Source organism: Sarcophilus harrisii, chromosome 1 (assembly GCF_902635505.1).
Source record: "Sarcophilus harrisii chromosome 1, mSarHar1.11, whole genome shotgun sequence".
Lineage (NCBI taxonomy): Eukaryota > Metazoa > Chordata > Mammalia > Dasyuromorphia > Dasyuridae > Sarcophilus > Sarcophilus harrisii.
Window position 1 is genome coordinate 664,758,927 of NC_045426.1, and position 27,938 is coordinate 664,786,864.

At 38.3% G+C, this 27,938-nt stretch overlaps 1 protein-coding gene across 7 annotated transcripts in view; it reads right to left on the reverse strand.

Moving 5' to 3' along the window:
• Positions 1-61: 61 nt before the first annotated feature.
• SPPL2B (signal peptide peptidase like 2B) overlaps positions 62-27,938 on the reverse strand; it is a 45,106-nt gene continuing 17,229 nt past the window's right edge. The window contains exons 4-15 of one of the 7 annotated variants that reach the window (XM_012542230.3): positions 26,724-26,813; positions 25,510-25,649; positions 21,844-21,986; positions 20,894-20,990; positions 19,651-19,767; positions 16,233-16,314; positions 14,362-14,436; positions 14,204-14,266; positions 12,905-13,004; positions 10,966-11,043; positions 5,453-5,613; positions 62-3,342 (exon numbers count right to left, since the gene is read on the reverse strand). In XM_012542230.3, coding sequence (XP_012397684.1) covers positions 3,157-3,342; positions 5,453-5,613; positions 10,966-11,043; positions 12,905-13,004; positions 14,204-14,266; positions 14,362-14,436; positions 16,233-16,314; positions 19,651-19,767; positions 20,894-20,990; positions 21,844-21,986; positions 25,510-25,649; positions 26,724-26,813 — 1,332 coding nt within the window. In that variant the 3' untranslated portion in view covers positions 62-3,156. Of the gene's footprint in view, positions 4,365-5,385; positions 5,614-10,654; positions 10,715-10,965; positions 11,044-12,904; positions 13,005-14,203; positions 14,267-14,361; positions 14,437-16,232; positions 16,315-19,650; positions 19,768-20,893; positions 20,991-21,843; positions 21,987-25,509; positions 25,650-26,723; positions 26,814-27,938 lie in introns of those variants that run through there. The other 6 variants (XM_003760806.4, XM_012542232.3, XM_012542231.3 and 3 more) reach the window with 6 other exon arrangements.

Sequence of the window (27,938 nt, forward strand, 5' to 3'; positions counted from 1 at the left end):
ACTTGGCAACATAAGGACAATTCTCTTCCCTATTGCTTCACATTAAATCTCAAATGCTGAGTTTTAAATATCAAAATCTATGTTTAATGATAAGGTTAAACAGAAGCAAGGCAAAAAATATGAAACTCAAACTTTAGGAACATCTGCCTTAGAATTCCTTAACATTTTTCTATTAAAAAAAAAAAAAAAAACAAACCCAAAACAATCAAACCCACATTTACCATACACAAGTATAAAATGGCTTAAATTAAGGCATAGTCCAATTGGCTGAAGCAGGTTCCAACTCAGGTATCTTCCTGGCACAAGAGCTCACTTGCATCATGTTATCCCATGGCAACATGCTCACAAAAGGACAGGAACATAAGGAGGAAAAGGTCCATTTGGTATTGTTCCCAGGTTGTTATCAGTTCGTTTTAACCCAAGAGAAATACACAAACAGGTTGAAGGACTTTGGAGATTTTTTGCTTCCTTTAGCTAGAAAATCCATCCCTCCTCCCCAGAGAACTAATGGCTGACTAAGACTGTTCATAAATCCTCAATGCTGGTATTTTTTCAGAAGGTTATGATTTTACCCAAAGCCTCTGATATTCTGGGAAGGTCAGGCATGAATGAGACAATGAGGAAGTACACCTGAAAGGCAGAACCCTAAGTAGTAAGTATAATATTGAAAAGTCCTCGCCTTAAGACTAGTTGAATGAAAAATAAGTGCCTGTCATTCATTATCCATTAACTGGAAAGTTTTTCAAAGCTCAAATTTGAAAAGGCTGGCTCAAATTTGAAAAGGCTGCCTGGAGGGCTAAAGACAAGATTACAAGAGTAGTCAAGTGTAAGGCTGCCAAAAGAGCCCTAAGTGACATCTGATTGGGCATTTGGACTGGGGAGAACTCCAAACCCTGATGTACAAAGAGATTCTAGCTCCACTTTCTGAGCCCAAGCACAGCTGAGGGAACCACTTGAAGCTTCAGGGAAGGTGGTGGATCCAGAAGCAGAACCCTGCTTTAACAAGGGAGCATCTGAAGGGATCCAATCTCCCTGAAGAGCCCTCTGGGCTCTGCCATAGTGCTTGGGGCTTTCAGCTACCTTACTGTAACTTAGGATGAAGAGGATGAAATCAGGGCTTCCCGTGGTCTAGCAAGACAGGAATAGGAACTGTTCATTCTTCCACACCAAGACCCTTTTCATTATGTAAGAGACAACATTCTAGTTGTTTTAGGGGAAAAAAGGGTGAAAAGGATAGGTATGGAATAAGATGGGCAACCTTGCCCTTCAGCCACAGTGGCCATGTTGTAACGGAACCAGTCACCAGTGCCTCTCTGCCAGTGCCATTTGGCAGTTAGACCTTTCTGGTTTGTGTGTGTGTGTGTGTGTATACACATGTGCGTGTGCACACATGCCAAATGCCATAAGCTCTAAATAATGTCTCTCTAAAGGTGTTGTGAGAATCCTATCAGTGAGGTAGAAGAAAGAATGCCATTCCAGAATATTCCCATATATTGCAAAAGTTCCTCAGCTAGATTTTTAAATGCATTCCTTACTACTGCAAGGTGCAGGACTTAAGTTGTTTTTATGGACTGGAATGTATAGTGTTAAAAAACAGGAATACTTGAGTCTTAGAAATTAAAGTTAAAGCCCCTTGTTTCTGCATTCAAAACAAAATGGATCTTATACTTAAAAACGTAAACAAAAGCTGAGATGCTGAATCTGCCAAAGAGGCTGAAGAAATTTACCTATCACACTGGTTTGCTCAGCAACAGCTGTAGCCAGTGTTGCCATGTATAAAGGAAATGATAGCAAAGAGAAATGTCCTCCTCACCCAAATCCTCTTTCAAGGACAATGGGGAGGGCAAAAGAGAACCATAGATCTACAATCTCAGTAATTTTCCAGTGGTAGAAAAAGATAACCTGAATTGAAGTTTAATGAGTTAGGGGACTCCATGCTAATCCCTAGAACTTAGCCTAAAAAATGTACTAGAAATCCAAAAGCCATATTTTATTTCATATAAAGTGAGATTATAGTTTCCCCTCATCTTTAAGTTTTCAAAAAGTCCCATAGAGGTGCCAAATCTGCAGAGGCAATACTGATTTAGTTCTAATGAATGAAGCCTGAGTGACTTAGAAAAATATGGAACATTGCCTACAAGACTCTGGATCTCAACAGTTGGGGTGGGGGTGGAGAGGTAGCCAATTATTTTTTAGGAAAATCGACAAGACATATTTAAAAGTTTGGACTAAATATCCAGGTTTCTGAACATGCTCTCACACTTACTCTTCCATCCAAGCTCATAAGACACAATCAAAGAAACATAGCAAAACCTTCTTTAACACAAGAACCACACAGACTTTAGGGTCTATTTCATTTCCTCTAATAACCAGCTTCTTCAAATTCTTACACCATTCTCTCCTTATCACTTCATAGTCCTTTTCCTAATAACCTGGACACTAGCATATGGTAATCTTGTTTTTACATCTCCTGAGTAATAAAGAATTTAACATACTATGGTGGACAAGAGGTAGTCTACTCAGTGAATGTTTACCTAGAAAAGCCTTCTACTTTTTGGAATCTTTGACCAGACTATCTTTTAAACATGGGGGGAAAAAACCCTAGAGAATCATGATGCACTCCATGCACCAGAATAGAAATGCCTATCTTTCAAAAGGAGATGAAATGATGGACTATTTCTTGCTTCTTAAATATCTGATTACATTAAATCAATCATTTGTAATTAATATATCATAAAGAGAAAAACCAAATGTTAACTGCTGGCTAAGAGAAATACTAACAATGACTTCTCCTAGCTTTTTATGTTAGCTAAACTGTCCAGTGCTTCCCTGTCAAGATTAACATTCTCAGTTAGCCTAGAGAAACACAGCAATCACGCAAGCACAGGGCAATGCATAAATAAAATCCCGTAATACAAGGAGGGCATAAAAAGGAAAGCAGGAATGGAGGAAGAGAAACCTATTTCAAGTTCTCCCTGAAATGGGCATCAGAAGGGAATGAAAGCACCATATTTCAGAAAGAGGGAGAGGGGGAACCTAACAAGTATCAGCAACTGTAGGAGGAATGATGCGTGGGGCTCTTTAGTGAAAGTTAGAACCAGTCCATGGACACTCGGGGCCATGAAGCAGGTGTCATGATTCCTATTGCCATTCTCCTCATCTAGTCTGATGGGCCTCTCCAATCTCTTGACCAGGCTGGTCCTTGTCTTGATCGGCTGGTTCTGAAACATGAGGGGCAGAGCTCAGAGGTCCACTGGCACTTGCTGTTTTCTCCAAGGATGTGGGTGTATCAGAGAGTTGGTCGGCTTGGAGAGTGGGGTTGATCAATTCTTTGTTTGGCTCCTGTTGAGAAGGGGAAGCATTTGAATCTTTTAGGGGTTGGGGACATTCAGATGAAGCCATCACCCAGGAAGGCTGAGACAGGTCCTTCTACAAAAGAAAAGTCATAGGTAAGGCAATGTAAATATATCTAACGAGACCCCTGACATTATATAGACCTGAAAAAAAGGCTAAACTAGAGGAGACTCTACACCTCAGGAAACAACATTGATGGCTGCTGGATGACAGGCACCTGACAGAAATAGAAATGGTGATAAAGAAGGTAAGGCAAGTCAAGCTCAAACTCTTTTCCCAAAAAGTTTGGAAAAGAAATAATATTATGTAGCTGATTTCAGATTAAAATAAATTTGAGCCATTGAAAATGTTTTACAATTATAGGTACTTGAACCCACAGGAACTGTGGTTCCTTTTAAGATGCATTCAATGACCCATAATCACACAATATCAAAGTCAGAATTGACCCAGTGCAACCTGCAGCTGAATGGAATGTCCCTACATCATCCCAAAAAACCTGTGCTTACAAACCTCTATTGATGAAGATTTGTTACCTCCCCACCTCCTGGACAGCTTCAATTATTGAAAAAAAAAAAAAAAAAAAAAATACAGCAAGACTTCTTGAATCAAAGGGAATGTTAAATGCCCAAATCCTTCATGGTGTTCAGGCTGAGAAAGAAAATAGCTGTCCAAAGTGCCACTCTAAAAAGAGCTGCAGATGCCTTACAACATCTGTGCCTCTTTAGCTTAAAGAGTTTTGCTGTAAACATTGCAAAAGGAGTCCTTCCTTTTGTCAAGGGGATCCAGGATTCCTTTTTCCCCTTTGTGAAAGCTTAACTTGCCTCACCTGCTCATATATTGTCATGCTGCCTTCTCCTATACTCAACCTTAACTCAAACAAATCATTCTTTTAATGTCAGATCAACAGCTGGATGAGAAGCACACCAATCAGAAACTTCTATCAGAGGGAAAGGCTTTGAGGAGGCCCTTTTAATTCAGTTTTGAAATTCAAGTTATCTTCCCCAAAAAACCTGGAAGAAAAAAGTGACATGTGGTTGGGTACAACTCAGATATGATGATGTTATGACAGAACAACAAGTTCCAAATTAAAATCTAAGCCCACACTTCCCGCAATGCTTTTAACACATAGAATGACAAAAAGGGATAGATATTATTAACCTCATACCACAACACAGTAATGTCTTATATATCCAACACAGTTGGAGAATAAAGTATTATTAAACACAAATGATTTTTCCAGAGCAAGTAAATCTTGGATTTTTAGAATAGGAAGGAACCTTAAAGGTCAATCCATCCCTCTTGGCATTCCCAACAACTGGGCATCTAAATAAAATGCCAAAATATTTATTTTTGATGGAAACTTTTCTAAACTGTATCACACATATCCATGTTTTCTTAAGAAATGAAGACTGAATATAATTCAATGCTTTCTTGTTGCTTCATGGTAACCATAATGAATGTCAATCATTGTATTAGTTCAGGGAAGTATCCCCTAGAGCTGAAAGACCTTCATCAAGTTCTTCAGTCTCCTCCTTCCACAGACAGAGCTGTCAATTATCATGCTGTCAGTGGATACTGCTTCTTCTAATATGATTCCCTGTATTTCATTCACCATGCTGATTTAAGCATGGCTGGCTGTACCCGCTTTTACAGAATCAAGTATCTGGGCTTTGTGACAACTATTATCCCTGCTGCAGAAAGGGCTATTTGGGCTTATTTTCAGCTGTGCAGTTGGGTTCCAGGTGGCTAAGGTTGCCAGAAGTCTGACCTCCAGTTAAGAGGGGCCTGATTATACACTTTAGAACTAACAGAACTTTTAAGAAAAGGAATATTAGCATCAAGCAAAAGTTAACATGTCATCTCAAAAGTTCACAGTATATCTCTGTTGGTTACACCACACTTTCAAAATATTCTAGGGCCAAATATTTAACTCCTAAAACCAAACCACTTTTCTGTAATCAGAAAACAAATATTATGGCAAAAACATCAGCTGTGTGATTTTGATGATAAAACTACAATATTTTACTCAACTTTAACTTTAGTTAGGATTTCTAATATTAGTATTTCTTGAAGACAGTCATATCAAACTGGTATTCACCGCAAATCCGCTGCCTGTCCAGAACATTCTCAGCTCCTTGCGCCATAAAGCTATCACAAAGCTTGTGATCACAGTACAGGGCACTAGGTAGAGGAGAGCTGGCTGGCCCCTCTGCATCCATGCCAAAGCCACAAAGGTGATCAGAAGGCCAATGCCATAGGCTAAATTGGACAAAGAAGAGAAGAACCAAGTTTATTTCAATGTACCATCTGGCATTTTATTTAAATCATTATCTTAGAGCTAATATTGTCCAATCTCTTCATTTTAAAGATGAGGAAACTTGTATATATTAATACCTGCATCAATTCATTCATTCAACAAACTGAGAGCAGGGTACAAAATTAGATCATAGGGCAGACACAAAACTTAGATAAGACAAGGTCCCTTCCCTCATGCAGCTAACAATATAGTAGAACAACATAAATACAGACTCTATGATATAAAATGACACATTAAGTACATTAAGATAAAAAACAAAGTGCCACATTAAGGTCCCAAGGGGAAAGCATTCCTGACCAAAGGGATAATACAAAGTTTCACAGACTACATGGCATCATGAGTTAGATTTATTAAAATGGGTAGGGAGTTAACAAGCAAAGGAGAAAGTGGGAGAGGGAGGCTATTTCAGGATTTAGAGAATTGGCATAGGCAAGAACAAGAAGGCAAAGCAGAAGTTTTATTTTGGGGAGAAAGAGTTATCAAGTTCATATATATAACATGAGAGGTGGTTATTTTTTATCTAACATGAGAAGTGGGCATTTTTTTTTTAAAGATGGTGTATGGGGTTTGTGTTTTTCCTATGATAGGTCCCCCATTCTTGCTATCCTTTCCCCTTCAGGAGATTCCCAAGCCTCTGTCTTTGACAGAGGCAGCATAGGTCACACATGCATGGAGGCCAGAGAACAGAGCAAATCAGAGATAAGGACATCAAGATGTATATCACAACAGACTTTCTAACTAAAAGTAAAAACAGTATGGTAGGCATTGGAGATGCTTCAAGTCAGGACATAAGGGAAGGGTTATAGAAATGACTATCATTAAATATTAATTAAGGTTAAATGTGCCAGAATAAGGAGGGAGATGAAGAGTTAATGATGACAAGCAGAAAAAGGTTGATTTGTGTTCAAGCAGGAAGGGGACAAGCCAAATCTCAGAAGTCAATGATGATATGACACATTCTTCTACCCCCCCAAAGAGCCAATGCTAGGCCAGTTGTTGCCCTACCTTAGAGGAGGAGGGTAGAGAAGTATAATGGGGAAGAGACTAGTGACTATTCCTTCTGAAGTCTAAAAGTATCACAGAATTTAGCAAGCAAAGGGCAGTTGGGACTAGCTATCCCATCTTCAATCCTGGAACTGAAACCTACTAGCTGTTTCACTTGATAGAATGGAAGCTCCAAGAGGACAGGCATTCCATTTCAGTCACTGTATTTTTGACACCTAAGACAGTACTGGGAACATAACGACCCTTACTTGATAGCACTGTGATAAGCAAATCATTATTGCACTCTGAGCCTGTTTCCTTATGTGTGTGATATATAACATGACACTGGCCATCCCACAGGATTGTGATGAAACTTCTCTGTAAACTTTAATACTATATAACCATGAAGGATCATTATTGTTTTTTACAGAGAAGACATCAAAGGAAGAGTCTCGCTGAAGATCATATTTTCCAATTCTGCATCTAGTACTTTCGTTACATATACTAGGACATTCCCATTTGTTTACTGATGCCTGAAAATCTCTTGAGATAACAAAGACTTTCCACAAATGGATTTAAAGTACATTTAAAGTAACTCATTTGACTCAACCAACCAGTATAAATGCATAATGCACATCCTTTCCAGCAAGTGTAAGACAAAAAGGAAAAGTAGGAAGCCCTTATACCCAAGAAGTGGAAGAAAGTAGTAAAGAGAGAAAGAACTTATTCCTGGATGTAAATCTACTATACAGACTTCACATTTTGGCCAGATGTTCACCAACTAAACTGCAAATAGTGCTGGTCCACAAACTTATGAAGCCACAGGATATCAAAGCTATAAGGACATTAGTCCAACTGAGATCTGAATAGAAAAACTTACTTCCTCTTGAGGCAGTTGGAATACATTTTCATATAGCTTTTGGTATTAGAAAAATTTTTTTAAACTGAGCTAAAAATTTACTGTTTCTCCCCATTATGCATAAGAAACAAATCTAACCCTGAATTTTCTATGGGAAAGCCTTGAATTATTTGCAAATAGTGCCCTTCCATCTTTTCTTATTCAGGCTAAACATCCCTGGTTTCTTTGACCAATTTTAGTTTAACAAAGCTTCTAGGCCCCATGTATTCTGCTCACTCTCCTCTGGATACATATAAATAATACTCAAAATGAAAAGCTTTTTATTTAAAAAAAGTTTGATTGAAGGCTTTTGTGATTTTTTTTAAAATGCAGATTTATTATTAAGATATTTCATTACTAGAACACTCAAACAAGGTAGTGTTTTGTGTACTAAGTGTGTTTCCTTACTTGAGTTTTGTATTTCTAAACTCTTCCTTTCAAGTAGTTATATCTCAAGTAAATCTGGCATCCTATAATACTTAGAAACATGGTGTGCCCATCACAGGTATTCAATTAATAACCAATAACCAACTGATTCACTGTTTTTCTCTCACAAGGGAAACAATTACATTAGAAACTTTCATGGCCATGACTGGAATGCCCTCTCATCCCTACTGCTGCCCTCAGCAGGCCAGGGCCTTTCGTTTTCAATGTGACCTCACACTTTTGTTTTCACTTTTTACAACTACCATTGGTTATTTGTTTCTGGAGCTCCATAAAGTTTCCATTGTTGGACATTCCCAGCATCCAATGCTATGCTTCGCACACAGTAGGTGCTTAAATGCACTGTGGTAATCTACATGTTGGGGGCAGATCTCATCACACATCACCCTTGAGAGTGAAGCACAGTAACCATTCCAGGGCTATCTCAGTTTCCTCAATAGCAAAATTGGGCTAATGCCACTTGCCCCTACGCCTTCTTCATAGAGCTGCTGTTGTGTAAACAAAAATGTGAGCTATTGCTGCTGTCATTACTACAACACTCTCCTACCACCTTGGTAAAACCCAGCATCCACCCAGGGTGAAATGAGAGAAATCTACACCTTAAACATCAGCAAAGTATGTTCGGATTTTGTTCTCTTCTTCCCTTTAATGTTTCTATTTGTTTTAAAAATACTGACAATGCAAGGCCAAACTGTATTAAGCATCCCACAGCTCCTCCTCAACCTAATGGGATGGGCAGTGATCACTCCTCATTCTCTCCCACAGCAAGGGGATCGAGAACAAGGCAGCTTGCCTCTGGGACAGCACTAGGTCTCTGGAGCAACATGAATAGAGAAACATTACTTCTTTCAGAGAGTCGTACCTGATTTGCAGAGCCATTTCCCCCACTCTGCCTCTCTCTCCATCTCCCTTTCACTCATCATGTCTCATCTTACTCTCCATCTGTGTCTCAGAGCTGTATCCTGCCTTATTTCCCTACCAACTTGTAAGGCTATCCTTAAGGGCATGAATCATGTCTTATCTAAGGCTTGGTATCTTCTTCTTAGCATCTAGTACACAGATATAAATACATATAGGTACTTAATGGAAGTAAAAAGATTTGAGAGAATACATCTTAATATTTCCTAAAGTGATGGGCCTAAATGCATCCTAATGCCAACAGAGCTCCACAGAGAAAGCCAGTGTTACTCCCTTCCTACTATTCCAAATCCTCACCTGGCCACACTACGAGCTGTCCTGAATTAAGCACACCATGCCAGGCTAGACCGCCACTTAAGGGTCATTCCTTTCTGCCTGGGAGACCTCTAAGAAGCCTGGCATCTCGATGACTGTGGGTAGGTGTAAATGATCATATCTCTCCCTGAGGCAACAAAGGGGTGGAAGCCTGGCTGAGGACAACCAGAGTTGGTGGGTAAATGGCATAAAATGACTTCCAATTTGCTGACTCTAGGAAGGATGGCCATAAAGTCTGCAAGTCTCAACAATATTCTCTACTCTCCCTCTTTTTCCTAGTAAAGCCAATTTTCAATTAATTCTAAAAATATATTACTAACTTAATTAGACCAGGATCTGGAATAACTCACATTTGGATGTTTGTCACATGGAGTTAACTGGACTTAGATAAAGATATTAATTTACATGGGAGGTTTTGCATATGTTAAATGTTATCATCCAGACTCAAGTTCACAGGTACCAATCACTGGCCCTAATGTGCTACTTCCTTTAACTGCTGACATCCCCTATTTCTGGTCATCCAGTCACATTTTGCAATCTTTCTCCTTTGTAGTGTCTTTCCTGTTTCTTGCTTTCCACTCTCACTGTCCACCACCCTAACAAGGGCTTTCCATTTCATGCCTGCAACAACATTCTAACTGGTCTTTCTGCCACCAGCTCCTCCTTCCTTCAATTGGTGCCATCAGTCTCATCTTCCTAAAACTTTTAGCCTATCATCTGACCTGCTCAAAAATCTCCACATTTATTTTCTATAATTCCTTTAACTTTCAAGACTTGAAACCTTGCTACTCCCTTCCCAAAAGGTACTCTGCATTCTAGCCAAACCAATGCTTCTAATTCCTGTCTAATAACCACCCCTTCCTAAGGGGCACCACAGCGCACTGGGTTTGAAGTCAGGGAGACTCGTCTTCCTGGAGTTCAAATGTGACCTCAGACATTGACTAGCTGTGAGACCCTGGGCAAGTCACTAAATATCTGTCCCCAATAAATGTCTGTCAGGAAACTGAGAGTTTCCTCATCTGTAAAATGAGCTAGGGAAAGGGCAAACCACTTCAGTTTCTTTGCCATGGAAACCCCAAATGGGTCACAAAGAGTCAGACACGACTGAAAAATGACTGAATTCCTTCTTCCTTTCTTCCCATCTTCTTCAAAGAGACCACCAAGATCAGGCTCCTGTCCATCTACTCCTCAGCAGTCCCCTCCCTGTGGACCCCATAGAGCCTGCCAGAGGGGACAAGGGACTTTGGAGATCATCTAGAACAAACCCCTCGTGCTAAGAAAAACCAGTCATCAACGACTGGTTCAAGGCCATGTGAAGTAGTAAGGGACAGAGCCAGGATTAAACTTCATTTTGATTCTTTTATTTGGGGCACCCAAACAAGAATGAGAAAGAAATTATAATGTCACACATGTGATTTTCTGACCTTGCGTAGAAAATAAAGCAGCTACTTTTCAGGTTAAAAAGTTTGTTTTCAGGAAATGTTCTTAGTAGGTAACACCATAGCCACCAAACATAAAATGAAGAAGAGAAAAATAGACTAAGATTTTATCACAGACCTACCACCCCAAAGTTAAAATTTTGGAGATAACATAGGGTCTTTAAAGTCAAAATATATAAAATAACTGAGTTGCATTTTGTTTCCAAGATTTAAACACACTGATCACAGAGCTATATAGCCTAGCTGTCTGTAGATCTACTAAAAGACAGATTAATAAATACTTCCTTTGTACCTACCTATGGTACAGGCTACAAAGTAGATTCTAGAGGATTGCACCTGGATGTCAAATCTGTGACAATATGCTACTAATAATCCTGGAAAAGAAAGAAAATTAATTATTTTTACATTCCCTTGTGAAAATTTAGCAAACTTTTGTACTTATTCCCTGTTCTAATACATTTCCAAAAGGTTTAGAATCAAATGATATTCAAGACGTAAAGCCCTCTTAATGCTCATCAAATTCATCCCACTTTCTCACTGTACAAAACAAAGAAAATGAGATCCAGAGAACTACAGGTTTCAGTTGGAAAAGATCTCAAGAGAACAGCTAATCCAGCCATACATGAATAGCTATACTCCCTACATTTCCATCAAGTAGTTCCTCAGTCTATACTGGAAACCTTTCAGTGAGGGTAGACTACTACCTCTCAAAGGAAGTCCTTCCCTTTTAAAGTGATAGTTGGAAAGGAACTTCTGAGGATTAGGTCCCACAGTTCCTGACTCCTACTTGGTAAATTTTTTACAACTTCAAGTCTCTTCCAACTCTAACAGCCTATATATAAGACTAACAATTTTAAATACGTGAACCCACAATGGAATTTTAAACAACCCAAGTGAGAAAAAGAACCAAGTTGTCACATCAATGGTTCCAGATTATATTTCAACAGAGCTAAGATCTCACTGATGTGGGTGTTTCCTCCACTGGTGCATATTATAACCCAACCATGAATCTTCTCTCTGTGTGATTCTTGGCCATATCTTTCCATAGTAAAATAACAATCAAAAGAACCAGAAGGGCTCCAGCATGATGCAGAAACCATTTGTGGAGGATTTATGGATCAAGTACTCAGTAAATTGTAATAATTCACAAAATCATAATTGAAATTATCCCAATAGGGCAAGTAAAGTTTCACAAAAAGTCAGGCAGGCAGAATAGCCACCATGGCAAAGAGACTTTTCAAAAATTCTCTGAACACCCACATCAAGAGCTCTGGCCCCTTGGGGGTGTCACCCCCTACTGCTCGCCATGCATGCATGCATGAAGAAAGCAAGCACAAAAAACCAGATTCTGGGTATGTTTCATGCAAGGCACTGTGCTATCCACTGTAGGGACACGAATGGGATCAAGACACTGTCCCTATCTTGGGGAGTTGGGAAAGCATCAAAAGTAATCAGGTGGCAAGTCAAAACCACAGAAGCCCTGAAGTAGTATGTGCTTTATTTGCCCAAAGTAGTATAATTATGAAGTGTCATAGCAGTTCAAGGGAGGGACAGAGCACTTCAGGGAGGGGTAACCATGAAAGGCTTAGCAGAAGAGGCGAGACTTGAGCTAAGATAATTTGAAGGCTAAGGACGATCTGGAGAAGCAAAAAGTAAGCATGAGAAAAGGAAAAAGAGATGCGCTTGAGAGACTAGGAAGAAACTAATGTAAAGGACACAGAAGATTCCGGCAGGATAGAGGAAAAGAAGGCTAAAAGGCAGTTTGGAGCCAGATCACAGAAAGCCTTGGGTGGGAGGCTCTTGAAATGCAATGGCATCATCAATCCTCTCTCTCTTGAACTCCTATAACAGCTCTGGTATGCAGCACACAATTTAGCACTTAAGTAACATTTTGCTGATTGTTTCAAGAATATGTTTTGTTTCCCAAACTGGATTGTGAACTCCTTGAGGACAGGGACTATGTCTTAAACTTCATCTTCCCTCACAGTGCCTAGCATAGCATGAGAGGCTTCAATTAATTCTTTCTTAAGAGGTGGAAAGGACCTTGAAGACATGTTTAATCAGACCCTCATCTTAGAGATGGGGAAGCTAGAGGTCTACAGAAGTGACTTGCTATAAGGTCACATTAAATAATAAGAAGCAGAGCTGGGATTTAAACTCAGGTCCTCTGATTAAAATCCACTGTACCACATTCTATTTTAGCTCATTAACCTGCAAGCTTAGTAACTGAAATACCTGGCACTAAGATATCTCCAAAGCCTAATAGAGAAAATGGCCTGTCACAGAGTGCTAATGGTGAAGAGTTTAATCTTGGGACCTTCAGCACCATGGGGAGCTAAAAAGAGGGGAAGAAATAACATGTTTTTAGTGTAAAATCTTACATTTATAATCAAAGCCATGAAAACATGTACCTTTTTCTCATGACAATTCTATAAACATCAAACAACTTATAGGGAAATTAGAAGCTAGCATGTTTTTTCCTAACAAATTGTAGGCTTGACAGTTTCTCAACCTCAAAGAAAACAAGTTTCCTGTCACTACAGAGGGAACAAGAGTTTCATATTGAAGCACAAAACCCCTTTCGGCATTAGTCACAAAAACAATGGTGATGATCCCCGTCAAGTTTGTCAGGGGTCATTTTGGGGGGACTATTATCAAATCAAGCCATCCTTAAAGGAATATTGCCAGACTTAACAGAAAGTATGAAAATTTCTGGAAATTCTGAAACCATGGTTGGAGGAAAATGGAACACATACATACCCTTATTTGTTTGAGTTTTTGGGTGTTTTTGGGGTTTTTTTGGTTGTTGTTGTTACCACCCAAAATTACTTTAATTCAGGAACACAAATCACAGCTTGTTAGCAATGGAAGAGACATTGGAAACCTTCTAGTCCAATCCCTTCATTTTCAAGCTCAAACCCAGAGTGTTAAGAGCCTGGATTTGAACTCAGGTCTTCTAAGACCAGGGCTCCTTCCACCATACTATAGATATTCCTCAAATGTTACATACAATTTGAGTTTGCTCACAAAATGATGTTTAATCTATGAAGAAATGCAACAGCCTTAAAAAACCAAAATCAAGTAAAAAACCAGAAAATTTGAGAGGAAGAGAGCAGGGAAAATCTTCAGGGAAAATGTATGTCTCTCTGTTTTCTTCCCAGACCCATTTCTCTAGGCTTTCCTATCCCTGTGTTTAGAACCCATATTATGTGTTCCTTTTCACTTCCCTTTGGTTTTAGTCTTGGGGGGAGGTGGTCTATCATCCAGAGCTGACCCACCTCGGTTCTCTTCCGGCTTTCAAACACATGCATATGTGCCCAGTCTCCTCTCACTTTCCCATATCTTGCCCACATACATACCTTCTTCACGGGTTTAGCATGGGATAGGAGCCTTTGATGTCACCATAAATGTTGGCACAATTTGTGAGCTCCTATTCAAGTAGCTCTTTGTAGTTTAACCCTTTCTGGAGATGAAAGCATTCAGAGGTTAAGAGTAATAAATTCACCTTGTATCTTGAAGCTACTAAAGAAATACCTTTTCATGAGTCGTAGAATCCGAAGGGCCAGCAGCCACTTCCACCATTATGCTGTTCCCACTCTAAAGAAAAAAGGATATGGGAAGCTTAGCTATTCAGGAATTCTGGGATAAGTTTTGCTCTGTTCAGATGACAAAACAGCCAGAACAATTCCTACCTTTGTCAGAAAGGGTGTGATGAATACAAAAAATACATCATAGATGAAAAGTACTAACAGAAGCAAAGTACAAGCCTAGGAAAGGAAAAAAAAATCAGTCATTGAGGTAGGGAAAAAAAGTTCTTAAATTTTTTGCCTACCTATGAAGATCCATCCAACTCATACTGTATGAATTTTGACAATCTTAAGATATCACGTAAGCTAGAGGAATTCCATAAAGTACTAATACTAAGCCAGAAGCTGATTTCAAACTAGCTCTACCTGAAAGCTCTTACTCTTTCTCTATTATTGCTCAGTTCCTTCTCTTTTTCCCTTAAGCCACTAAGGCCAGCTGAGCTTCAAGTAAATGTCACAGCAGGAAGGAGGGGGTCAACTCCTGATGCTGCACTCTAGATTATTTTTAAAATAAAAAATGGTAACAAAAAACCCCACGTATACTAAAACATGCATATAGACTATAAATACAAACTCACTTTTAGCTTTTTTTTTAAAAAAATTCCCTTTCAGATCAAAATTTTCCATCTCAGGTTTCAATTCAAAGTTAAACCCCCTCATAAAAGCTTCAATGAATAGAGAATGGGAGAAGTTACCCTACTAAGCATATGTCTGCTTTCAAACATCTTTAGTTTGGGGCTTAGCTTAGGGGAGGAAAAAACACTTTCCAAGTTCTAAATAAAGAAAAAAATCAAAATGGGCCAAGTAACTGAAATATATTTTCTGTGAAATTTTAGCTGCAGGTTTTTATGAGAGCTGACTTTGCTTTTTAGACAACTGATTTTTTTTCTCTAGTTCTTTTTGAAAAAAATCTTTTTGCTCTCTTCTCCAGAAAAATTAAGAACACTGATTTTTTTACATTTCTAATATCAATTTACATTTCATATAGTCCTTTACAATACACTTCACCTACATAAACTCACTAAATCCTTACAATAGCTCTACAAGAGAGAAGCAAGGCAGAATTATCTCCAGTGAAGAGAGAAAACTGTATTTCAGCACATGAAGGTGAGTTGTCCCTTGTCACAGTGCTAGTGAAGGGTAGAAAGCAAGCTCTGAACTGTGGCCTTTTTTGACTCCCAGATCCATTCACTTTCCATACACAATGTTGTCTTTGCTTTATTTGCCCTAAGTAGTATAATTATGAAGTGTCATAGCAGTTCAAAGGAGAGACTGAGCACTTCAGGAAGGATAACCACGAAAGGCTTAGGAGGTGAGGCTTGAAGCCTAAAAAATGCTTAAATAATCAAATTAATTAAATAAATACTTAAAATATATCCATCAAGGCCACTTGCTTCTCTAGTTCTTCTGCCCTCAGAATGAGACTTAACTCTACTATTGCTAGCCCAAATCAGGCAGAGCCAACTTAAATAACTTAAAACTACAGAAAATGCCCAAGCATAGTGTTAAGCAGCATTTCATCTTTTTCCTCAGGAAAATCTTCCAAAATCTGCTTTTAAGAAGTAATGCTGGCTAGGGTTTTCATTTTTTCTCTGCTTACCATAATGGGGTGGGTTGGTCAAAAGAAAGATGAAGAAATAAGCCAAAATCCTAATTTGACCCCCCCCAAAAGTAATTAATTAGCCCCTGATAAAAGAGATGATAGATACAGGCAACAATGATTATGCCCCACTGGAGGAACAAGGATGCATAGAACTGCAATTATTCTCTGGAGACATTCTTCTCCCACACGTCTAGTCTGATAAGGAAAAAAAGGAAAATGTAGGCTATATGGACGAAGTGTCAACAGGAGATGGATGACAACTGCCCAAAAAACATGCCCCACTTTGAAAGATTATTTCCATTCTAACAATCACAATTTTCCTATGGAAGCTAAATTCTAACCCATCCCACTAGCCATCTTCAAATTCCCATACCTTGAAAGTTGGCAGGCGAATGGTTTTTAACATGTAAAGGCAAAAGGCAATTCCCAAAGCATCCTGAAGGACCCAGGCCCACCTAGAAAATAGAAACACTAAAATCACTACTCTGAAACAGAGGTTCTGAGTTTGGGCATGTCATATCAGCCCCAAAGTCAAGTGGAAATAGCACTGGTCTAAAAGTTAGAAAGATCCAAATCTCAGCCATTAGCTGTGTGACTCATCTAAATTCTTGATGATTCAGCTTCCTTATCTGTAAAATATAGAGAATACTTATCTTACACAAGTGCTACAAGAATCAAATGTGGCCTGATTATATAGTACAAAGTATAAAGTAATATATATTACCACAATTTAACCAAGTTAAATTTTCATTTATCATAAAGACTATTTGTTTAAGTCTATATTCAATCTTCTGCTAAAGTCTTCTTATGATGCTTCATCACAATATGGAGGGGAACCTGGGTTCTTGCAGATAATGCGACAAAATCCAAACTTTGCTGGTTTCTACCAAACAAGGAAGGATTTGGGAGCAGGCCTGACCAGTTTATGTCTAAAGTGTAAAGACTAGCCAGGTGAAGTTTGGCGAAGACTCACCACCATTAAGTAATGAATATTTTTGTGGCCACAATAATTCTTAAAAACCATACACTCAGGGATGGAGAATTCTAATCTTTTCTAGCATAAGGAGCACCCACAGAAACAAAGTCACAGCTCTTTGGAACTTTCAAAGCACTTTAAAAAACTTATCACAGAATGACAAACTCATATTTATATAGACTTCTGTGGTTACAAAACATTTTCTAGGCATTACTGCTTTTGATTTTTAAAATTCCTTTCTGAGGTATATCTGAATGAATGTAGCATCTAAATATCATTATTTCCATTTTGAAGGTGATGAAGCTTGGACTGGGAGAGTCTGCTAAATGACCTCAAGCTTTCCATGTCTAAGGACACTGCTCTTTCCATAAGTATGCAGATTTTTTTTACTATAGACTCAACATATGGCATTCTCTGTCACTGCCTTGGTCAAGAGTTTGCAAGTAAGTATTCTCCAATGAAGATGTTCATTCCTATAAAACTTTTAACCTTTTTAATTAAAATGATCTTGAAAGATTTATCATTAAAATCACAAGAATTCCTGTGTACTTCGTCACAGCCCACCTGGACATACCTGCCCAAGTGTTTCAGGAGTTCACCAACTGCAGAAGTCACACAGGAAGGTAAGGGCAAGATGCTCCCCGCTCTGTTGCCCTAATTCCTTCTAACAAACTCCTTTTTTTTTTTTCATTTAAAAAAAAATTCTTATTTCAAATTTTATTTAGGCTTTTTTTTTTTTAAATTTTTTTATTTAATAGCCTTTTATTTACAGGATATATACATGGGTAACTTTACAGCATTAACAATTGCCAAACCTTTTGTTCCAATTTTTCACCTCTTACCCCCCCCCCCGCCCTTAGATGGCAGGATGACCAGTAGATGTCTAACAAACTCCTAAAGCCTACCTGTCCTCAAGCAGTTCAGTCAAAGGAACTGGGGATATCTAGCCTGGAGAAGTAAGACCCAATAGCAACTTGGCAATATCTTTAAATATTTGAAAAGCTACTATAATGTATCAGACAAATTAGACTTGGAAAAGTTGACCAGGTTTTCAGTTTAACATAAGGAAAGACATTTTTACAAACAATTGTCCAAAAATAGTGTCCCACTCTGGATGATAGCAAAGTATTTATCACTGAAGAGAAGACCTGATAGCCACTTGTTAGGATCACAGGATACATGTTCCAGCACAGGAGTTGGACTACAAAACTTCTGAGTTTCTTCCCAGATTTCCACAATTCTGTGATTTTTCATGCTGAGTATTATACATATTTTCTCCAGGTGTACAATAAAGGGTTGAACTGGGTTTATATTAAGGTGCCGGACAATACAACAAACACTTAATGAGTGCCTTCTATGTACTATGCACTAGAAAACAGCAACTTTGAAGAAGATTTCCACCCCTCTGAGAGCTCACAGTTTAGATGGCATTAGAGAGCTGGAGTAGGAGTTATAGGCAGTTTTGGTTCCAGAGAACAAGAGAACCCAGCTTCTCCTGTGTGCCAAGCAGAAGTCAACTATATTGTGTTTATAAGTTCCTACTCTTTGTGTTTATATGTCTTTATTACAGCATAAAGTATAAGAAACTATATTCCAGGATCAGAGGCAGAAAATAAATACCAAAGAAAGATTGTTATGGTGGTAGAATTTAGAACAAAAGGGTCCTTAGTAACTCTCTAGTCCAAGCCCCTGATTTTCCAGAGGAGGAAACTGAAGAAATGAAGGGGCTCCCACAAGACCCTAGTGAGGGAATATCAGTCCATTTTATCTGTTATTGGGGAATATCCTATTCTAGCTGGGAAGCAATAGGAATAGTCTTTTCTGTGTAAAAAGCATTTTCAAAATATTTTTAAGTTTTTCCTTCTGCCAGTTCTGCTAAAGTTTCAAAATACACAAATGCCAAAAATCTTCAACAACTTGAGAAAAAGGTTCCTAAGAAAACAGCAGATGGTGTCACTGATAGCAGGACAGACTATACAGTGGCCTTAGAAACAAGCTAGCCCTGTTCTCTTCCCATTCCTGTTGATCCTGAGACTTCCAGTTCAGTGTTGAACACACAGTACCCCTATCTGAAAAATTCAAAATTTTCCATAAGAAATCACTAGTTTTTCTCTTGTAGAATCAGCACACCCAGGAAAAGATCAATGAGCCTGGCAAACCACTAGCAAAGGGATTCCTCTTCCCACCCTTCACAGGCCAAAGGGTAGAGTCAAACTGGAATCAGAGACCATGAGGACTAAGATACTCCAGCAGCAGCAGAAGTGGAGTTTTTGTGGGATTTTCTCCCCAGATTCTAATCTCAATTCATGCAGCAACCAAATAAACCTGCCTGACTTGTTTCAAACTGGACTGAAATTAGATGCAATTAAAAGCAAAGAAGGCACTACCCAGACATTCCTATCAGATGTGCCTAGATTGTAGCTTTGATGCCCACATCACTGAAATCATTTTCATGAAACTAAAAAGGCAGGGTTTTTAATAACAGTGAAACCCAAGTGGCTCCCAGCCTCATCGGCTCATCACCTCTAGGGAGGTTCAGATGAGGCAGTGAGTCTGGGAGCGCCTAAGGACATGGCACAGATGAGGTCTGAAGCCTGTATAAGAGACAGAGGGCAGTAAGGTCCTAAGGACAACTGGCTTTCCAAAATCAACAGCTAGCCTTGAGAGAGAGAGAGAGAGAGAGAGAGAGAGAGAGAGAGAGTGTGTGTGTGTGTGTGTGTGTGTGTGTGTGTGTGTAAAAGAGAAAGAAAGAGAAAGAGAGAGAGAGACAGCAGACAGAGGCAGAGAGAGGGAAGGAGGGAAAGTCTGGACTTACTGATCTTCATTTCGGAAAATTCCCCAAATTATACTGACTGTGATGCAAAACACTGCCAAGAGCAACATCCGAACTCGTGGGCGCTTGTGAAAGTAAGGTAAATTATTATCTGGAACCCTGAAAAGGAAATCATACCAGAAAGAATATAATAACCAAAAGGAATCATAAAGAATGGGGTCAAATTACATCTTAATTATCATGGAGTTTTGCTGGCATCATGAGTTGAGACCTATCCTCTCCAAGTACCTTTCTCAATGATTCCTATTCTCAAATCCTGCTGTGTTTGGAGGCTAGCTACCTCTATCTCTGCCACTTATGTGGTTGTGTGATTTTGGATGTGATTACTTTAACTATCTCAAGAGCTTTCACACAGAAGTGAGATAAGATTTATTCTGTTTACCTTCAGAGGAAAAATGAGGAGAAATGTGAAGTTAAAGGGAGCTATGTTTCAGCTCAACATGATAACTTTCTAATAATCAGAAATGCCCAACAAAGAAACAGGCTGTCTTGGCAGTCCTCTTCCATGTGGGTAGGTAGTGAGCTCCTTGTCTCTAAAAGGATTAGCAGAGGCTGGATGATCCATTTGACAAGTTACTTTAAGAGATTCTTCCATTAGATGACTTCTAATGTCTCTTTTCAACTCGAAAGGTCTTGTGTTCTATGACTACATTATTCTCCAAATGCTTTGTGTACTAGTTTTATTTTTTCCAACTAGAGTTCTTTCTCCTTCTACTTTCTCTTATGAGTATATGGCAGGCAGAATTGGCTCACTGTTCAGTAGGGACAAATCTAGAAGTTCAGCTTTTGGGTCCACCTCCACATCAACTAATAAATCCTCACTAAGTACCTATTATATATGGTAGGCAGGCACTACTAGAGATACAAGGAATGTATTTAAAATACTGTCCCTATCCTTATGGAGCTTACCATTTAATTGGAGAAACAAAAGATTTACACATGAAATAATACAATAAATTCTAAGAGCTAAATGAATGACAGGCAAACTAAGCAAGTAGAAAGTTTCATGGCAAACTCAGAAAGAAGTGGGAGGCTGACTTGGTTGAAGTGAAGAGTTTTGATATGGGAAAAATAACTGTAGTAAATAAAGCTGGAAAGCTAAATTGCAGATATACTAGGAAGTACCTTGATTGACAAGTTTGGACTTGTTCCCATAGAAGTATTATATCAAACACATTTTTGGGAATGGGGGCTTACTACTTTGGAGACAGTTAGCTTTTCTTACCTGCATTTTCCAAATGGGAGTCTTTTTATACATGGAGAAAGACAGCTATAAAGGCTAGTGGATGATGCCAAGCAGAATACAGTTATTATCACATATACTGAAAGAAAGAAAAATAGGCACAGGCAGCCACTCTAAAAAACATGTATCTAGAAAAGGAGTTATACTATTAGCATTATAAGCAGGCTAGTCTATTGATCAGTTTCATTTCTTTTTTTTAAGTGTGATTTTTAAAAATATATTTTTATTTTTCATTAACTATTTCTCAATCACATGTAAAAAGTTTTACTTATTTTTTTTAAAAATTTGAGTTATAAATTCTTTCCCTCCCTCCCCCTACCTCTTGAGAAGGCAAGCAATATCAATTATACATGTAAAGTCATAAAAAACTTATTTATATATCAGCATGCTGGGAAAAAACAAAAAAAAAAACAAGAAGAAATAAAGTAAAAATATGCTTCCAAATCAGTTCTCTGTTTGGAGGTGGATACAATTATTATCATGGATCCTTAGGAACTGTTTGATTAGTTTCATTTCAAAGGGCAACCCAGCCACCCCAAGATGACAATTCATAATGGGAAGTGTTTTATTTATTCATTTTTTTATAATTATTTTGTAGCTCCATACCACAGGCTAGCTAATGAAAATCAGAGTTTTTATCTATTTGAATAGTTGATCCTGAGATTCAGGAGAGGGAAGGAGACAAAAGAACCCTAGTGAAGCAACATTCATTCAGGACTCTGATTCATCTATATTTTCTATTACTAGGTGGTCTTAGTTCAAGGTATCCAACATAAGGATAGGAAGGTAAGAAGGTTTAATATGATCACACCATTTTGGGGAAATGGCAGTAGGAAAAGGTGCTACTCTTCAAGATGCTTACAAGATATCTTAAGATCTATCTTGGAGGCTTAAATGACTAAAAGAAACAAGGCTAGTCACTGGATACATACCAAGGTGATCATAGAAGTAATACAATAAGACCAACATGGAACAGCACATCACCACAAACACCCCAATCATTATGGGAGTTACATCCACTGTCTCATCGTCGTGTTTTTCTGCTCCATCATCACGCTTGTGTTTCATTGACCTCCTAAAAAACAGAGTTCATACATAATCAAGTATGATCTGATTTAAAAAGCCCTGGATTCAGAATCAGAAACCTTGGGACTCAAAAGCCAGTATGGACAACATTAAGCTGTGTAAACCTTGGGCAAATGCATCACTATATGGAGATCATTTCATTTGCAAAACTGGAGAAATAATAATATTCATAAGGTTGCTGTGAGAAAAAAAAATCCCTGGGAATGGTAAATTTCTAGTGTATACACTATTCAAAAGCTTCAAAACTTTAGCAGAAGAAATGCCATGAGCAGGGGGAAATTAACATGGAGGGGAAAATTTTTCATAGCTTCAGTTATGAAAACTATTATAGTTTTCCTTTCCCTAATTCAAAGAAGAGAATATTCCAGGACAGCCAATATCTACTTACTAAGAGATAAACTGGCCTTCCACCATCAAGACAGAGTCTATACCAATATGAAAGGATTCCTAACAGGAAGTTCCTTCAAAGAGACATTATGAACCTTCAAGAAGGAAGAGGAATTGGAGACTTCAGAAGTGAAATTAATCTATTAGTACTTAACCAGCATTGTGTTAAGCACTAGTGATAGAAAGGCAAAAGTGAAAAAATCCTTGCCCTCAAGGAGCTTATTTTCTAATAGGAGATATAAAATGTATAATATTGCAAAATGAATATAAGATGGCTCTGAACCAGGAGATCATTATATACTTCAACAACGATACTGTATGAAGATATTCTGATGGAAGTGAATTTCTTTGACAAAGAAACCTAACTCAGTTCCAATTGATCAATGATGAACAGAAGCAGCTACACCCAAAGAAAGAACACCGGGAAATGAATGTAAACTGTGCATTTTTGTTTTTCTTCCCGGGTTATTTTTACCTTCTGAATCCAATTCTCCCTGTGCAATAAGAGAACTGTTCGGTTCTGCACACATATATTGTATCTAGGATATACTGTGACATATTTAACATATATAGGACTGCTTGCCTTCTAGGAGAGGGGGTGGAGGGAGGGAGGGGAAAAATCGGAACAGAAGTGAGTGCAAGGGATAATGTTGTAAAAAATTACCCTGGCATGGGTTCTGTCAATAAAAAGTTATTATGATTTTTAAAAAAGAAAAAAAAAAAAAAAAAGATGGCTCTGGGAGGGAAAACACTAGCAAATTGATCTGAATCTTGAAGGATAAGTCTTGAAAAGTTTTGAGTCTTGTCGGGATGATAGGGCTGTATTACACAAGGAAAAAGTACAACTGTATGATTGAATAGAACTCATATGTAGATTCTGAGTTCTTCCTAAAGAGTTGGAATTCATGAAGAAATTGCTTGTCTTCCCAAGAATGATATAACAGAAAAAAAGAAGTTATCATAAGGGCATTAAGGGGCACTAGTGGAAAGAATCTATCTATGAAGATGAATTCTTGGGCAAGACACCACAGGCCATCGAGACCATAGGATATATTTCCCCTATTGTTATTCTTTGAAGGCAAAGGAAGCAGAAAGGAAAATTTAATTCAGGAAGCAAATAAGTAGTGAAGATGGTAATATCTGAGAAGGTGATTTGTAATTCTGAATCCCAGCTGAAAATAACATATTTGCACAGTGTCTTAAAAATCTAATCAAATAGCCTTGAGCTATAAAAAGGTTTGAATGAAAGAGTGTGTGTGTGTGTGTGTGCACACGCGTGTGCGTATGCATGCACAGGAAATGGTATAGGGCAGAGAAGATTGCTTATGTATATCTAAGTTAAGTAAAATAAAGAGTAGCCACAAAGAAGCTGTGAGGGACCCAAAAATTCACAACAAAATATAAGAAAAGTATTAAGTAGTAAAACATCTATGAAACCTATGACTGGCTCTGGATGCAATGTACCCTATGCAAAAGAACCAGGAAAGGGAAGTCTGCGGGAGGGAAAGTTAAAGGAGAGTAGTACTGTGTGTATGTGTGTGTATATTTTTTACTTTTTTCTTTTGTGAGGCAATGAGGTTAAATGGTTTGCCCAGGGTCACACAGCTAGTAAGTTGCAAGCATTTGAGACTGCATCTGAACTCAAATGTTCTGGACATCAGGGCCAGTGCTCTATCCACTGTGCCATCTAGCTGCCCCATTAGTACTGTATATTAAAGAGAGAGGAAAGTATGATGAAAACTATTTGGTTCAAAATAATAGATAGAAATAGAGAGATAGAAGTAATTTTTATCACTGGAGTATTAGGTCACTCATAGAATGAACAGATAAGAAGTTTGGGGAACTGATCACAAGCCTGATACAGAGGCATGCAATAGTGATGGGGGATGTCAATTATCCAGCTATCTGCCAGAGTTCTTCCTGACAATAGCACAGCAACTAATAAATTCATTATCTGCTTAAGTGATAGTTTCATCCTTCAAAAAGTAGAATAAACAAAAATGAGAATTATTCTAGATCTAATTCTCACTAACATGGAAAAACTAGTTGGTCAAGTGGAAAAACTGGAACCTTGGAAGAGTGACCACTACAACTTAGGTTTAAGCTAAAGAAGGATAAGAAATCTAAGCACAATATAACATACACTCTTAATTTTTGTGAAAGCAGACTTCAAGGGATGAAGAAAGATAGGATACCCCTCAGTATGTAAAATACTTTCAGAAGAAATCAGATGTGGCATCTTGCCAACAAACTTAAAATTTAAAAGGAAATACATAGAAGCTCAAACTAACTCCAAGAAGCAGAAAATTTATTAATATAATAAAAGTTTGGCATAATCTTGTAAGGAATAATAAAGCTTAAAATAAGCTAAGCCTAGCAATTAACAATATCAAATGTACTCAAATACCAAAAAAAAAAAAAAAAAAAAAATCAACTACATGCATTTTTACAGACAAGATAACAAAAGGTCAGAGAGAAGAACTCATTTGCCTGGGGTTGCAGGTTGCACAGTTAAAACATTAAGAGTTAGGATTCAAACTTAGCTTTTCTAAGGGCTTGCCTTATTCCATTATACCACACTATTCCAGGCTTAAAAAACTTTTATTAAAAATGAACATTATTATGGCATTTCACTCTCTCAAAAAGAAACACAAGCTTTAGGTTTAGTAGTTTCATTATCGTTACCTCAAGTCCACACAAACTAATTTTGGTCCCAAACTTTGAGATACTACTTCCTCATTTTACAGATGAAAAAACTGAAGTCTACAGAGGTGGAATGACTTGCTCAAGATCACAGGGCAGGATCTGAGCCTAGGGCTCTTTAAGCTTCTTCGATTTAGTTTCAAGAGCAGGATTGCTATAGATCCAGGTTACTAGAAGTTGCTTGTATTCAGCAAAATTTGATTTAAGTGCAAGGCAGATTAACTTTTGGGTAAATGAAATACTCTTCTGAAGTCCCCACTCTCCCTCTGCCATAGAGGGTTGAGAGGACATTCTGATTCTTCAGTTTTTGCCATAGAAAACATCTACAAAAACATGGCTGTTACGACTGGCTCATGAATTCTAGGACCAGTAAGAGGTAGGACTCCCCAGGAACAGGCTGTCTGCATATTCAGAATACTCACTTCTTCACATCCTGGCTTCCTGCCCAGTAGCCTCCAACTGCAACTGTCCCCACAGCCATGATGAAGATGATGACCATGTTGTAATCAAGGACAGGCTCCTTAGGGGCGTACATTGCCACTCTCACTGAATGACCAAAAGTCTGTCCCAGAGAAGACATTAGAGTTCAATGTAATGTGAACTTTTCCCTCATGTCCTAAATGAACTTATCCTTCAGTTTACTAACCTGCTTGCAAAAGAGGAACTAAAATACCTGGTTTTCAACAGTAATGAATTTTTTTTTTCAAGTTTTATTTGTTTAGAACATTCCTTTATTTTTAAAATTTTGAATTCCAAATTCTCTCCCTCTCCCTCCCTCTCATCTCCTCCCCCATCCCCACCCCCACACACTGAGAAGGCAAGCAAAATGAAATCAATTATACATGGGAAATCATGCAAAATATATTTCCATATTGCAAGAAAAAAAAGAAAAAGAAAGTAAGAAAATTATACTTCAATTTGCACCTAAGGTTCATCAATTCTCCTTCCGGAGATAGAAAGATAGAATTTTTCATCATAATTCCTTTGGAATTGTCATAGATCACTATTTTGACCACTATAGCCAAGTCTTCCACAATTCATCATTACAACAGTGCTGTTACTGCCACAATAATCTCAAAAGGCAGTGAAATCTTGAAGATTAAACTACCACCTTTTTTCTTTTGGATTAGGGAACTCAAAAAATAGGACCTATATATTTCTGGTTATAGAGAGAACTGCTTCTACCTGAAAGGCCTCCAGATTATTTCTCAGAATGGCAGAAATCTTTCCAGCTCCTGAAACAAATTCTTAAGTTATAGATGAGAGCAAGGACTTATTGAGGAACTTAGATTTCACTGTTGCTTTGATTCTCTTCTCTAAACAGCTGCATTTCAGAATAGAAAATAATGTGGGATAGAACACTGATGTAGTCTTGGGTGGCCGCAATGTCTGTGTCTAGCATTTCAATAGCTTTGCTGCAGCAATGATGTCAGTATATGCTTCTGAGTAAGCCTTTTACTTTTAACACATTAAGAGCCAACCATCTGGACTGAAAGCAATGAGAAACTGTTTCTTTGCATGACTTATTTTCTGAGGACACTCACATCCCTACTTTGAACACTTCTGTACTTCTCTAGACAGAGAATTTCAAGATACCTTGGATAGAAACATCAGGATCCTGATGCCAAGTGCTTACCTTGCAAATGTCAAGCATATCTCTATAGCTGAGGAGGGCCACAGGAATACCAATCTCATCATACTGAGTCTTGTTGCCTCCTGGAGGTACCTGGGTACCAAAAAAACAACAACAAAAAAACACACAGAGAAATTACTCTGGCCAACTCTTCCCCAACCACATCAACTGTCTTGGAAAAAGTTTTGTCATGGGACCCAAATACTCTGATTAGTACCTGTCTTTCCCAGATCACTCCTCTAGAGAGCTTAGGTTACTATGCTTCACTTCACTCCTGGCTCTGGCTGGCCTCATCAACTTTCCTGTGCACACCCTTTCCTTTCTCTATTATGCACTGCCCATCCCATTCTCTTTTCCAAGTCTAGAAACACACACCATGAACAAAGCAACTGAACTACTAGTAGATCTTGAAAAGAGGGAAAAGGACAATAATCTCTCCTTGGCCAGCACTCCTCTTTCTGTGTGTTGTCCTCCCTTTTATATATAAGGTTCTGGAAGTCAGGGATGATCTTTCCCTTGGATTTTTAAGCCCAATGCTTGGTGCATAGTAAAGATTTTTTAATACAAGTTTTTCCATCCTTTCATAAAGCTGAATTCTTTTGTTTTGTGCACAGGTATCAAAAATGTTAAGCAGCACTGATAAAGGAACTGATACAGACATTAAGGAACGCAGAGTTCTTGTGTAGTTCGGACAGAAGAAAGCAGGCTGTCCTGCAATCAGCCATAACGTTCTCCCCTTATTTGCTTAAAGCAGTTTCTGTCCTAGATAATTACAGTATCCAATATAGATATACCCAAGCATCTTCCTGGCAACAACTCCCTCTCTAATGTGTGGAGACCACGGATGCCCCTTAGGAAAGTTGTGGAGAATGGTTGGTCCAATTATCTGCTACCCCTGTCTATCCCAGGGCCCATCCCAAAGGATCTTTCTCTTAGCTCATTCACTGCTAGTCAAGCCTCAAAGAGGCTGATAATGATACAAAAGATTCAGTCCCTTCCCTTCTACATTGAAGTAGGCTCTTCTGAAGGGACACTCAAAGCCTAAAAGTTTTCCAACAGCCAAAGCTAATGGTGGAACTTCAGATGCTATGAAAAGCAATGATAGAAACACTTCTGGCCAAAGTAAGTCTACTCATTATCATCATGTGACAGATTTCCCATTCCACCAGTTTAAGAATCCTTGTTCTTTAAGGGTATTTCTGTGATAGTAGTTAACCC